Genomic DNA, 14,277 nt, shown 5'->3' on the forward strand with positions numbered 1-14,277 from the left:
GGCCGGCTGACAGCCGAGGCATCCCAGTGAGCGGCATGTCCCAGACAGTGCCCCGTGTGGACGCCATGCCAGGACCTGGGTCCCGGAGGGCCCGGGTGTGGCTGGAGAGGCCGGGGAGGACAGTCGGTGCGGCTGGCTGGACACCGGGCCCCTTGCAGTCCTGGCCAGCTGTTTGGCCAGCTGTTTGCCAGAAGAAAGGAAGGTGAAGGAGGCCCGGGTCCATAGACAGAGGGACTCAGCTCCCAGCGCTTCACCAGCACAGACATGTGGACGAGATCCACTTAGCGCCCTTCCCCACTGGGAGCTGACCCCTTAACTCGGCGGAGCACCGAGCAGCACTCCCGCTGCAGCAGCCGACAATCAATAGCGAATGGGGATGCTGTGTCTGCCTGTTTAATAATTGAGAACAGCATGTACTTTAGTTAAAAAGCTCCTTCATTAAAAGGAACGGATCTTATTTGTCTCACTCGCTTCTCCTCTTTGCTGATGGTGAGACCCACCACTCTCCCCCACATGTGCTTTGGAGCTGAAATATGAAGGACATGGTCATTTCCTTTCTTGTGACATTTTCTGTTGCTTGTGAACATATAACGATCCATGTACACAGGTCTTCCCGACAGACCTGCCGGTGCTGAGTTTACTCTATAAATACGCTATAAATAAGTGGATGTCTGGTTTTAAAATAAAATCAACAAGATCATTATCAATCAGAACATCCCACCTTGGGCCGGCACAGCTTGGAAGTTGCCACAGTATCTCGGACCAAGCTTGTTAATAACTTCCAGAGTTTCCATAGAGACGGCTTCTTCAAAGAGGTAGGTGGGGCCCAGACGCCAAGTTAACGCCGACCTCTGCTTCCAAACCCGAGGGGTCGCGATGTACCCGTAAACATCCACAAACGACGACGGGTCCATCGAGAGGAAAGGTCCCGGCAGGGCCTGGATGTACAGCATCTGCCAACAGGCAAACGGGGAGGCAGTTAACTTTGGAATCAATCAAACAAGTACCTGTGGACATAAAATGATGCACTCATTCTTCTCGAAGTAAAGATTCATTTCACCTGAAAGCATTACGAAGATACTTTCCACACTGGGACACAGGGCAGAAAACAGTTCATGAAATGCTAGTGGGAGTGGGCGGCACTGTGCCTTAGGAAACTGAGGAACAGTGAGAGCCACTGAAAGGTCCATCTGTGTGTCCCAGTCCTCTAACTGAGAACCCACATGTCCAAGGTCGACACTTTAACTTATGTAGTAACAATAACTACAGATACACAGAATGGGAAGAAAGAAATCATCTCTATTTGCAAAGGCTGTGTCCATGTAGAAAATTCCAAGGAATCTACAATTTAAAAAATCACCCCAACTTCCTAGAACTAACCAGTGAGCTCAGCAAGGCCCCAGGATGGATACGTGATCAACACCCAAAAGTAACTGCATTCTAAGTCTAACAACAAGCACGCAGAAGCTAACATCAAGATCAATACCCGTACAGCTGCTCAGAGGAAATGAAGCACTCACTAGAACCAGTGCAGGAGCTGTTCCTGAAAAGTTTGAGAGGATGGTAAGTGAACCAGAGAGACCCAAGCAAAGGAAGGGACAGACTATGCTCCTGGAGAGGAAGACTCAACGTAACAAAGAAGTAATTTCTCCCCAAGATGATTGGGAGTTTTAACGCAACCCTATCAAAACCTCAGGAGGCGTTTTCTGTAGACAGACAAGCCAATTCTAAAACTTATGTGAAAAGAAATTGGCTCTAGGCTTTAACAAATAACTTAATGAGTAGATTAATTCTTTGTTTTTGAAATATTGGGTACCACTCCACCAAATATTAAGGTTTATTATATAGCCACATAATTAAGACAGTATGGTATTGGTAGGGGGATAGCCATGTAGACAATGGAATAAAATAGGGGATCCAGAAGTTAACCCATAAGAATATGGCCAACTGTGTTTTAACAAAGGTTCAAAAGCATTTCAATGGTGGAAGCGTGGCATCTTCAATCCCCAGTGTTGAAAAGCTGGACGTTCACAGGTAAAGAAATGAACAGCAACCTAGACCTCATGCCTTACTCAGAAATTAGCTTAAAATTTGCCACAAACTAAAATGTAAAGTTTTAAACTATTGTTTAGAAAATGCTTTTTAAAAGCATAGGAGAAAATACTCAGGCAAGAAGTTCTTCAACTTAACACCAAAAGCAACTGATAAATTGAACTTCATTAAATAAGGTATTGGCTCTGAAAAATCCATGTGAAAGAAGATAAAAATAAGCTATAAATCAGGCAAAAGTATTTGCAAATTAAATACTTGACAGAGTACTAGTATCTAAAACATATTAAAAAAAAAACCAAAAACAAAAAAACACACAAAAATCCTTAAAACTCAACAGTAAAATCACAGTGCAATTAGAAAATGAGTAAAAGACATGAAGAGACATCACCGGAGAATATATACAGATGGCAGAGAAGCACATGAGAAGATGTTCAATGTGATTAGCTATCAAGGAAATGCATATTAAAAACACGCCAGAAAAAATTAATATTGTAAGATGCTTACTCTACCCTAACCAATCTACAGATTCAATGTATTTTCTATCAAAATACCAATAGCATATTTCACAGGACTATAATAAATAATTCAAAAAGTACATATGGAACCACAAAAGACCCTGAACAACCACAGCCATCTTGAAAAAGAAGAAAAATGTTGAAGGGAGTATGCTGTCTGATATCAAACTATATTACAAGGCAATGTTAATCAAAATAACATGGCATTGACATAAAAACAGGCATAGAGATGAATGGAACAGAATAGAGATCCCAGGAAAAAACCACTAATATTTGTTAAAGGAGGCAAGAACATATAATGGGATAAAGACAGTTTATTCAATAAATGGTGTTGAGAAAATTGGACAGATAATTGCAAAAAATGAAATTAGACACCTTTCTTATGCTCTATACAAGAAGTAGCTCAAAATAGATTAAAGACTTAAATGTAAGAGTCAATACCAACAAAATCCTAGGAAAAAAACATAGGTAGCAAAATCTTGGACATCTCTCTTAATAACATTTTTTTTCTGACATACTTCCTCATGCAAGAGAAACAGAAGAAAAAAAAATAATGGAACCAGATAAAACAAAAAAATTTTGCATAGTAAAGGAAATCATCAACAAAACAAAGAAATAACCCACTGAACAGGAGAATACACTGAGTGGCCAGATTATTATGATCTCTGAACGCATAATAACCTGGCCACTCAGTGTATATCCTATATAATAAAAGGCTAATATGCAAATTGTCCCTTCCACCAGGAGTTCAACCAGCAGGCAGGGCCAGCCAACCGCCCATGTCTCCTCCCCCTGGTGGACCCCACCCATGCATGAATTCATGCACCGGTCTTCTAAAACACACACACACACACACACACACACACACAAATAAATCAATAAAACTATATTTAAAAGTTTAATTGAAAAATTTTTTTAATTAGAAAACACACCACTACACACTGATCAGGCTAATGATTACCTAGTGACAACACCGAATGCAGAGAACCTGAGCCACTCATTGCCGGTGGGAATGTAAGATGGGGGACAGTCGCTCTGGGAAATAGTTTGGCAGTTTCTTATACAAGTAAACCTGTAATGCCACCGGACCCAGCTGTCAGACAGTGGGTATCTACTTCAGAGAAATGAAGACTTAAGTTCACACAGAAAACAGCTGTTCACAGGGTTCATCGTGTCTTTGTTTTAACAGCCAAACCCTACAATCCATATGGTCTTTGACAGTCATGAGTCCACTAGAGGCCTGATGCACGGAATTAATGCAAGGACCTTGGCACTGGCCCCGCCTGCCTCGGCCGCCTCCAGGGGCCTCTGCTGTGGCCTCGTCCACTGCGGCTTTGTCCAGAAGGAAGGACGTCCAGACGGACATCAGTCTAATTAGCATATTATACTTTTATTATTATAGATTCCATGGAACACTACTCAGCAATAAAAACGAATGAATTACTGACAGGTGCAACAACTTGGGTGAATTTCCCCAAAATCATGTATGTGAAAAATCTAATCCTAAAAGCTTATATTCTAGATATGCACACTCCTCGAGGCATTTGACTGGACATGGACAATTCCCAGCACTTGAAACAGTACTTTACACATAGTAAGAACTCAGTAATGAGGGAAGGAGGTAGGGAGGAAGGTCTAGTATTGATAATGATTGCAGAAAAAAAGCTAATTTTCTGTTTTGAAGATCTTTTCTTCTCATGCTCTTGCTGCATCTGTCTGAGTACCGTGCATTTTATTTTTGTAAGATACTTTTACCAGAGGACCGCATCCCGTTTACCTGGAGGTGTCCTAGAGAAGGTAGGTCTCAGCCTGGGCTTTTTGCTACCTAATGATCTCAGCCTGGGCTGTTTGGCCCGTGCCAGCAGACAGCTGGAAATGTGGAGATGTTTTTGCTGGTCAGAGTGGGGACAGGGCATGCTGTGGCACCCAGGGGAGCACAGACATCGCTCAGGGCCCTAGCATACATAGAATAGGCCCCACGACAAGATTATCAAAGCGGTGTTGGATGAGAAACCTTGTTCATCTAAGGCTCTCCGTTCTGGCTGCGGGTCCGGCCACAGGAGATTTTGGAAACACTGCCCAGCTACCCTCCCACGGTCTCTGCAGTAACTGACCGGACACAGCCCTCGGTGCTTCCCACATGAAGAGAGTAAGGCCAGGGGATGGTGCCCTTCGCTGCCTGGCCTCCCGGGACCTCTGACTGGCGGCGGGAGCGTGACGGTCAGGTCCCGCCCTCCCGGCTCCTCGCCCTTACACCTCAGGACCGCGGTGACTAATGCTAGTGACGAGGCACTTCCTCCAGCTGTGTCCCCCTCGGTGTCTCCCCACACGGAAACTAATCCTGTCCTGGCCATTCTGAATCTGGCAGGACACGTTGGTGTCCTCACAGCTGTGGCGCCTTGCTGCTCGGGGTGGCCACCACCAGGCCCAGGCACTGACTCTTCGGACGCCTCTGACAGAGCTGGACCCCGGCCCTGCTCAGACCTTCCCGGGAATCCACCCCTAGACGTTAACAGTCTTAATTTTCACTCTAGAGACATGTTTTGTTCTGCCTATTCTTCTGGTCATAGCAGTCACGACTACTCTCATTTCCACGTTTTACCTTCTGCGTTGGCTTGACCTTTACCGCATTTTGTAAAGATGCCCTTTTATGCCCGAGTTCAGCCAAGTTTCCGGGACAGTGAGGGGGCCTCACTGGGTGCTGAGAGAGAGCACAGACGTGGGCCAGCCCTGCCAGGAGGCGGGGCAGGGCGAGCGCAGCTGGGGACCCTCTCACCTTGGCTGAGCCGATGGCCTGTCCGTCCAGATAGGTGGACACGGTACAGTTCTTTTTCATTTCCTTGGTGACGACCACAGCCAGGTGATGCCACTGGCCACAGGCCAGCAGCTGGCCACACCGGACCCGAAGCTGGCGTCCCGCAGAGGGCTCAGAGCTGTCCTCGGGCTCCATGGCGTCTGGAAGAGAGAGCAACAGAGACCTCCCGTGTGGCGGGAGGCCGCAGCAGCCTGGTGGTGTCCCACTTACAAAACAATGACAGCAGCGGCCATCCCTGCTGAGGTCTTGCTTTGAGCCAGACACTGTTTGGGGGACTGTTACAAATGTCAGCGCATTTTATTTCCACGACAAACCCGGGAGGGGGGTGCTGTGATGATTCCTGTTAACTATCCTGAGGCACGGAGAGTTAGGTCACAGCCCAGTTCCAGCCCGGGAGTCGGACTCCGGGTCTCCCCACACCAGGCCACCTCCACAGTGGCGCACACGTGCCGGCCACGGCCTCAGAGGGGAAGGCCGGTCCTGCCAAGCCTGCCCTGGGCCGTCCCAGGTTTCCCCCGAAAGTGACGCTTTCAGGGTCACAGGATGCACTGAGCTCGGCCGTCTCGGCCCCTTGGGGCCGGCACAGGCAGGTGAGCACAGTGTGTGGGGATGCGATGGCAGAGCCGGGACCTGCCGCCAGCATGCCGGCGAGGCCAGGCTCCTGGGCTCTGTGCCAGGAGCTGCAGACTCTGCCCCCCTTCCCCGCATGTGGGAGAAACAGCTGTGGTCCCAACACCTACCCAGAGGCTGGAACTCCTTCTCTTCCGTGGACACGACCAGGGAGAGGTCGTCTGGGCAGAGGCTGACGGAGAAGCAGACGAAGGGCTGCTCGGTCCGGGCCAGGTGGCGCACCAGGGTCAGGAAGCGCAGCGGGTGGCCCTCAAGGGCCGAGCCGTGCCTGCCGACCAGGAACCAGCAGGAGAAGGTGAGGCCGGCGGGCGGCGGGAAGGGCCTGGCAGCGCCTGTGGTCGGAATACAAGTGCCCCGAGGCTCTGTGCTGCTGGGGAAGCCTCCCAGGGTCGCCGTGGCTGGGATTTCACCCGGGGGGTCCTACTGTGTGCCAGCTCCGTGCCTCCGACTCATGTTCACTTTACACCAACCCCACCCAGCAGCACGCTCTAGTCTGCTCACTCAGACTCTCGGGAAAAGTCATAATCCCGCCGGGACTTGAGCCCAGATCCTCCAACACTCTTTCCAGTTCTGTCCCCCCTATTCTTCCATGCTGCCCTGCCAAGTGAGCAGAGGGGGCCACAGCCCTGAGACCCACCCCCAAGGGCCCGGAGAGGGCACAGCCCTGAGGCCCTGAAACCCCCCCCCCCCCAACTTCAGGCGCAGCCAGCTGGCCTGGGTGGGCAGTGTGCTCCAAGGGGCAGAAGGCGGCACCTGCAGGGACAGGCTGCCCCTGAGCAGACCCTGCCTTCCACTTCAGGGCGGGGTTGGCACTGCCTGATGTTCTTACAAAGGAGCAGTATCACTAGGGGCCCCCACACACCAATTCCAGTAGGAACCCTGCTCCCGGGGGACAGTACTGTGCAGAGCACGCCCAGGCCCAGGCCCAGGCCCAGGCCCAGGCCGCTCAGAGCCAGGACAGGTTTGCTCCTGAGCGGCCTCACAGGAGCTCCCATTGATCTTCAGGGAGAGTCGGAAGGTGGGGTGAGGGAGGGGTGAGGGAGAGGTGAGGTGTCCATTTCAGCCTTATCAGCCCAGGCTCAGCTCCAGGCCCCTGACCACAGAGCAGGAGGCCGTGGGTGAACAGGACGCCTGCCCAAGAGGCATGACAGACAGAGGATGACTCACGCACAGACCGGAGCGAGAGACGGGCTCCGGACACGCCTGGAGGGAATCTGAAGCCCAGGCTTCCTGGGGACGCTCTCCCTGGGCAGAGTTGGGGGGCCCGCCAGCCGAATCCGGGCAGCACCTACCTGTCCCAATCCCTCCAGAGACCGAGTACTCAGTGCTGGCTCCCATCACCGTGGACAGGGTGGGGATAAACAGACACCTGGAAAGAGACAGCCAGTGAGTGCCCTGCAAGCCCCCTCCTCTGTCTCTGCAGGGGCCTCCCATGCTCTGGAAGCCTGAAACTCGGGGACAGAAGCCACTCCGTGGTTGACATGGGTCCTATGGCCTAAGAAAGGAACCAAACTGGAGGCTGGAAGACAGAACATTCCAGAATGCAGACACTGCAGGGGAAGGAGAGGGCCCTTGCCAGTATGCAGCTGGGGACGCCGCCCTGAGAAGCGCTGAGCAGACGGGGCGGGGCGGGAGTGAGCAGAGTGGTGGGAGTTAGCTCCCCGCGGAGTGGTGGGAGCTGAAGGGACTTTGGAATCAATGCTGCACCTGAGGCACCAGGAAAGAATTCGGTGTATTTTATATGCAAAGGCCGCCATACCCATAACCTTCCGCGGACATGTCAAACTCCACGAAGGACGGGGCCAGGGCGGCCCGCTGCGGCTGCAGGTTGCGCGGGGAGGTCATGGAGATGAGGCTCAGAGCCGTCTGGAGGGCTGGCGGGGGGCTCTGGGCCTGCGGCCGACGCCTGAGGGCCTGCGTGTCTGAGGGGCTCTGGCTGGCGTCCTGGGCCGTCTCCCCCGCCACCGCCTGTGGGCCTACGGCAGCAACAAGAGCGGAGCTGTGGCTGTGCTCAGGGCATCCCCACCCCTCTGACTGAGGCCCACAGTCAGCCACAGCCCGGAGGCTCTGCAGTCCCCCTGGTTCCTGCCCCTGTGAGGGCAGCTCTCCTGGCCGCCCCGGGCTCCCTGCGGGTTCTGATAGCACAGCACTGAGGTCACAACCTCCACCCTCCCACCCGAGACTTCTCCCTGTACCCCCCTCACGCCCCTCTCTGATGCCATCCTGGCTTCCAGGGGGCAGCCGCGGGCCGAGGCTTCCTCTTGGCTGGCCGACCTCCTTTCTGAGCAGCCTGCCTCCCTGAAGGCTCCTGCCTCCCGCTCTGGCCGCAGCCCAAGCCAACCCTTCTCTCTTCCCAACTGGGACTCCTTGCCTTAGTGTTCTAGATGGCCTCACACTTAGTGTGTCTGCAGGTTTCTGTTCTCCACGCTGGTTCCCTGGACCAGCTTCCTGCCAGGAGGCCTGACACCCGCATCTGCCCGATGCTTCAACTCCTGACCCGGCCTGAGCTGAGAGCTGCTCAGAGAGCCGTCCTGGCACTGCGGTCCAGAGGCAGCTCGGGCCCGGGCTCAGCCCCTGCCTGCCCTCACAGGTCCTGTGCGGGGCCAGGCATCCTTCTCAGAGACCTGCTCTCCCTCCACCCAGCCTCTGCTTTCCTCATCTGCTCCGGTGAGCAGCAGGAAAACCATGTTTTAATCTGCTTCCCATTGGCGGTGAGTGAGCCCGTGTGAGGAATGCCCGCTCTCCTGGAATTCCTGTTAGCCTGCCCTGTCCTCCCCTCCGTCCTCACCTGGGCGTCCAGAGGCCCCTCCGTGTACACCCGATGGCCCGGGAACGTGCGCCGCAGCCGCCGGAGGTGAGGGCGCTCCCAGGGCCAGGAACTGCCTGGATATAACACCAACAGAAGCAAACGAAGGAGATGGTTTGCTACCATTCCCCATCTTTCTCCAGCCTTCCCTGCCTCTCAGTGCCCACCCCAGCTTCCTCCAGCCCTCCCTGCTTCCCAGTGCTGACACCCCCCCAGCTTCCTCCAGTCTTCCCTGCCTCCCAGTGCCCACCCCCCCCAGCTTCCTCCAGCCTTCCCTGCCTCCCAGTGCCCACCCCCCATCTTCCTCCAGCCTTCCCTGCCTCTCAGTGCCCATCCCCAGCTTCCTCCAGCCCTCCCTGCCTCCTAGTGCCCACCCCCAGCTTCCTCCAGTCTTCCCTGCCTCCCAGTGCCCACCCCCCCCAGCTTCCTCCAGCCTTCTCTGCCTCCCAGTGCCCACCCCCAGCTTCCTCCAGTCTTCCCTGCCTCCCAGTGCCCCCCCCCCCCAGCTTCCTCCAGCCTTCCCTGCCTCCCAGTGCCCACCCCCCCCAGCTTCCTCCAGCCTTCTCTGCCTCCCAGTGCTGACACCCCCCCCTCAAGCAGGCACAGCGGCACTGCCCAGCAGCTGGCACCTCCGGAGGCAGAGAGGCTGGCCTGGCCCTGAGCCCCACACCTGCTGCAGGAAGGGTGCCCCACGCCCCTCTGCACATGGCCCTGCGGCCAGCACAGGCCCTGCAGGTGTGGGACCCTGGACTCTGCCCCCAACAAAGTGGATGGGTGGCCGGGCACAGGGCCTTAGGAGGCCTGCCCTCCCTCCTGAGCCTTTCTGGCCTCTACCTGCATCCCAGTATCTTCCCGCCCTTGCCTCTTGCCTCCAGAACACGGTTTGAGGAGGAGCTGCCACAGGCAGTCTCTGTTCTCCAGCCTGTCAGGAGCCCTGGCTGCTGCCTCAGCCAGTGAGCTCACAGCCCCCTCCCACCCGCCCCCGTTCCCACGCTGGGTCCCTCTCCCGCTGGGGAACTTCGCACAGGCCTCAGGGCTCAGGGAGGCTGCCCTGACCTCTAACCTCCGGGCTGTGGCTCTCGCAGCTCCGCTCCAGCTCTCCCTGCCGAGCACCCCGCCAAGCTCCCCCACCAGGGGTTCTGCAATGTCACAGGCCCTTTGACTATTGTCCCCTCGCAGAGACCAGCAGCCCACGGGCTGGTCTGCTTTGTGGGCCCTCCCTCTGTCGGCACAGCCTCCAGGCACCCTGGCCTCGCAGCAGCCGGTGCAGGGGCCAGAGGGCCGGGAAGTGCTCCAGGCCTGCCCTGCCCGCTGTGCATGAGCTGCTGCCAGGCACCCTGACCTAAGGTGGCACAAGTACCTTAACACGTGGGGCTCGATGGCTTGGGAGGCCAGCTTCTCAAAGATCCTGACGAGGCCGCAGTGCAGGGCGCCGCTGCCGGCGGCCAGGGCCTGGCGGCAGGAGGCCATGAGGGTCCTGAGCATCCCTGCCTCGCACACCACCTGGCGGTTCTTCTCCGACTTCACCAGGCCCTGGATGTGGCTGGCCACGGAGCACTGGACCTCCCGGGACAGCTGCGAGGAACCAGGCCGTGAGTCCCGAGGCCAGAGTGCGTGTGGGCCTTGCATAGGCTCCCACCAGGCCTCCGACTGGCTGTGGGGCCAGGAGCGCACCCCGCACAGCCTGTGGCCACCGGACTCCGGCCCTCACGGAGCCCCGCTCACCGCAGGGGCCCGGAGCCAGTCTGCGGGAGGGCGCGAGCCTCTGGCTCGGATGCCCGCAAGGTGACCTTAAAACAGGCGGCACCCCAGCAGGCGAGCACGTCTGCCAGGGACGGTGCCCTTGGCCTGCGATGTGGAAGTAATTTCCGAATCCACTGACAAAGCTTACAAGTGCCGAGAGGTTACACAAAGTCCAGACATGTGGCCGCTCTCAAGGCGGACAGAGTCTGGTCAGGCTGGTGCAGTCCCGTCTGTAGAGAAGCAGCTGGGGCTGGTAGTGGCTGCGCCCTCAGCTGGCTCCCTCACCAACAGCCCTGTCTGAGGTGGCACCTCCCCAACCCCCCGGGAGGTGGATTTCACCTGGGAGTGAGGCCTCAGGAAACACCCTCCCCTTCACACAGTGTTTCCCAAAGTGCGGTACGCGTACCCCCAGGGGTACGGGAAGAGTTTGGTGGGGGTACGCATTGCACCAGAGTTTGGTGGGGATATGCACTGCACCGTGCTTAGCTGCGCCTAATTCTACGTTCTCATGACTACGAGAGTTACTCAGCATTTTGAAAATTATAGAAGGGGTATACATATGTCAAAAGTTTGGGAAACACTGAGTTATAAGGGAACGCTTCCACCTTCTGGCCTTGAACTTCCCGTAGTCCAGAACTTGGATTTTGGTCACTACAGTCTTTTAATTTGGGGGAGAGTTGGGGAGTCTCGGGGTGGGTGGGGGAATTGTATAGAAAGTAAGATGCAAAAACACACCACAGTGTATGATTGATAAGAATTAGGGAGAAACGTCTGCAACCTCCTGTTTCCATCGCCTGCCCTTCACTCACTGCTCCGGAGGCCTTCAGGGTCTTTCTTTTCTTTGTCGGTTTTGCTTCTTCCCCTCTTCCCCACACCCACACCCCCTGCCCCCTCCCCCAGCGGGAATATTTTAAATATGCAAAAAGAAAAAGTTTTCAAAAAAGGAGAAATGCTGATCTTGCCTAATGATGCCACAAGTTTACTCCAAAACTGCTCAATACCCCATAATGGAGGAGGGAAGATTGATCGCCCTCATTATCACTGCGGCTCCATCAATACCAATATCGCCTTGTTTTGAATAAAATGTGCTGTTTTTTTCAATGTTGGTTCCAGGAAAATGGGGTTTTAGTGAAAATATGAGCAGTAGCAGGAAACTGTCTCCCCTGCAAATGGATTGATTTTCCTGACGCGCTCGCAGGACGGGCTGATGGTCAATTAGGACCCGGTGGTGAGCGCGCAGGTCAGCAGACGGGCCGCGGCCGCGTCCCCAGGCCGTCTCCCCCAGCGCTGTGCGGGCTGGCGAGGAGCTTCTGTGTTCTTCACTGAATAGCGGGTGTTCAAATCGCCCCTGGCCAGGGCGGTGTGTGTTTTTCCTTATTCCTCTCCTCCCCGTCATCTCCTGGTCCAGGGAAGTGGCCACAGAGCCGTGGTCCTGGGGGGAGTCTGTCCGAGAAGGCATGGCTGCGGTGCATCAGGCCACACCGTGTCCTGCGCTCAGGTAGGAAGCACCGGACGACACTTACAAAGAACTAGGCATTTATGTGGAGCCACGCAAATGTGTCAGGGTTGCCTGTTCCAATCCGGTTGACATATTCTTTGCCTGATGATTTCAGAAGCGAGATGGTGCAGTTTAAGTGACAGCAGCTTTCAGGACCCGAGACGTGAATGGGGTGCGGGATGCATAAAGCCCGGGTTTGTGTTGCCTGAGGAGCCACTTTAGTTTTTCTCTTGCTTCCTTGGTTCTCCCTTGCGGTGCCACATGGCCTGGTGGGCGCGGAGTTCAGTGTGAGCAGGTCCGAGGTCCATGCTCCCTCGACGGCCACGCTGAGGGGGTGCCTGCTCCAAATCTGCTGCCGCTGTTGCTGTTCTTACAAATTACAGACCCCTGCCGGCCTTGCCTCCTGGTAGCAGAAGCTAAGGACCTTCAACTTTACTTCCATCCCCTCCTGGCCCCTGCGCTCCAGCCCTGTGCTGGACGCCTTTGCTGGCTGCACCAGGCCCTTCCGGCTGATGCCCAGGTGGGAAAGCTCTCTCCGATCCCATCCTCCGCTGAGCTCCTACGTGTTGGTCAAGGCACAATCCGCGCCCTCTCACCTAAGAAAGCTCTGCTGCCTCCCCACCTCGGGCATGAGAAGCCCACCTTGGGGCACCTTCCTGTCCCCCTTCGCTCCCGCCGTCCCCACGCTGTGAGCTGCTGCCAAGTCAACAGCTCTTCACCCGCCTCCAGAGCACCCATCTCTGTGCCTCCGGTGCAACCGCTGCCTCGTCAGTGTGAGCACACACAGGGTATCCGGGGGCATAGGGTGCCCTACCCCAGGCTGAGGGGAGGCAGAAGGGTGATGTGCCGGGTAAGTGTGAAAGGGAGATCGGCAGCAGGGCCTGGTCTGTCTGGGAGAGGGCATGCTCACTCGTGCAGACACCGAGGGATGAGTGTGAGCATGGCCTTTCGGGAAAGGCTGAGTTCCTGGGCAGTTGTGAGCCTGCTCATTCACCCAGACCCAACCCCCACCCCACCTCACCCCCACCCCCGGCCCGCTGATGGTCAGCCCTGAGATGGGCATGAGGCCCAGCAGGGAGACCAGCTTGTACACGTCCACCGGGAGGGTGCCTGCCCAGCCTGGGACCCAAAACACCATGGAGGCCGCTGGGCCAGGGAGACGGCTGGGCCGGGGAGCAGTGGGGCCCAGTGGGGTTCCGGAGCCCCGGCACTGCCTCCAGCCAGACCTGTCCACCTGTGGCTGGGCCTCCTCGCACCCAGAAGGCTCACTTGCTCTGTGTTTCTCTATGGCTTTGGTACAAAGTAAACTGCTGACACCATTCTTTTGTTAGAGACATTTTAAAACAGATTTGTTGTTCACGGATTTCCATCCAGGATTCTCCGGAGCAGGGCCCTGAGCAAGGCTGCAGGGAGCACTGTGTCTTGCAGAGAGGAGGGTCCATTCACCGGGGCCTGTGCTCAGTGCTTCCGACCGGCAGGCCAGTGCTTCCGTGCACGAGCTCACTTAGAGCTCAGGCCCACTCCCGCGCCAGGCGCTCCTATCGGCCATTCACACACAAGGGAGCTGAGGCCCACACTGACCCTGGCTCGCTGGGGTTGCCTTGTGAGGGAGGGACGGGAAGTCCAACTGGGAGATCCAATCCGGAGGCCACTCCATCACGGCAAGCGCTGCCTGCAGGCCCCACGCTGAAGCTCAGAGAGCGCCAGCCAGCTCCAGGTTGCAGGCCACCAGCACCTGGCAGTGCTGTGTGCAGCAGCGCCCCATCTTCCTGCAGCCACGGGTGTGGCAGGAGCTGGGTCCCCACAGAGCCAAGTGAAATGGGATCGGGCACTGGGAACCATCCTCCTGTTAGGCCAACCCTCAAAGCTCCCAGGGAATCTAGTGCTCCCGGCACTGCCCACAAAAGGCTGCCTGAACTGAGCCACGCGCACAGTGCTGGCCTTAAACACACCCTCATGGGCTTGGCTGTTTCCACCATCCTGAGAGGCCAGGCCCTCGGTGCTGCTGGCAGGAGAGGCAGTAATAGCTCAGGCCACTGGGTCTGGTGCCGGATTTGAGATGCAGAAAATGGAAGTGGACTATGTGAGACAGAAATAATGATGGCAGAGGGGACGAGAAGGCTGGTCACCTGATCACTGGCCAGAGCTCATCCCTCCCACTCCGCCGTCCTCGGCACCGCAGATTGGACCCTCTCCACCTCCAGCCAGACTTGTCCCT

General features: G+C 55.8%; 1 protein-coding gene across 1 annotated transcript in view; it reads right to left on the reverse strand.

The window, feature by feature from the left end:
- WDFY4 (WDFY family member 4) overlaps nt 1-14,277 on the reverse strand; it is a 235,169-nt gene that overhangs the window by 137,379 nt on the left and 83,513 nt on the right. Inside the window, exons 14-20 of the mRNA XM_045570637.1 lie at nt 10,179-10,393; nt 8,801-8,895; nt 7,772-7,988; nt 7,305-7,381; nt 6,123-6,344; nt 5,344-5,522; nt 722-953 (exon numbers count right to left, since the gene is read on the reverse strand). Of these exons, the coding sequence (XP_045426593.1) occupies nt 722-953; nt 5,344-5,522; nt 6,123-6,344; nt 7,305-7,381; nt 7,772-7,988; nt 8,801-8,895; nt 10,179-10,393 (1,237 nt within the window). The remainder of the gene's footprint in view (nt 1-721; nt 954-5,343; nt 5,523-6,122; nt 6,345-7,304; nt 7,382-7,771; nt 7,989-8,800; nt 8,896-10,178; nt 10,394-14,277) is intronic.

The sequence above is a fragment of the Pipistrellus kuhlii genome, unplaced genomic scaffold (genome assembly GCF_014108245.1).
Source record: "Pipistrellus kuhlii isolate mPipKuh1 unplaced genomic scaffold, mPipKuh1.p scaffold_m20_p_35, whole genome shotgun sequence".
Taxonomy (NCBI): domain Eukaryota; kingdom Metazoa; phylum Chordata; class Mammalia; order Chiroptera; family Vespertilionidae; genus Pipistrellus; species Pipistrellus kuhlii.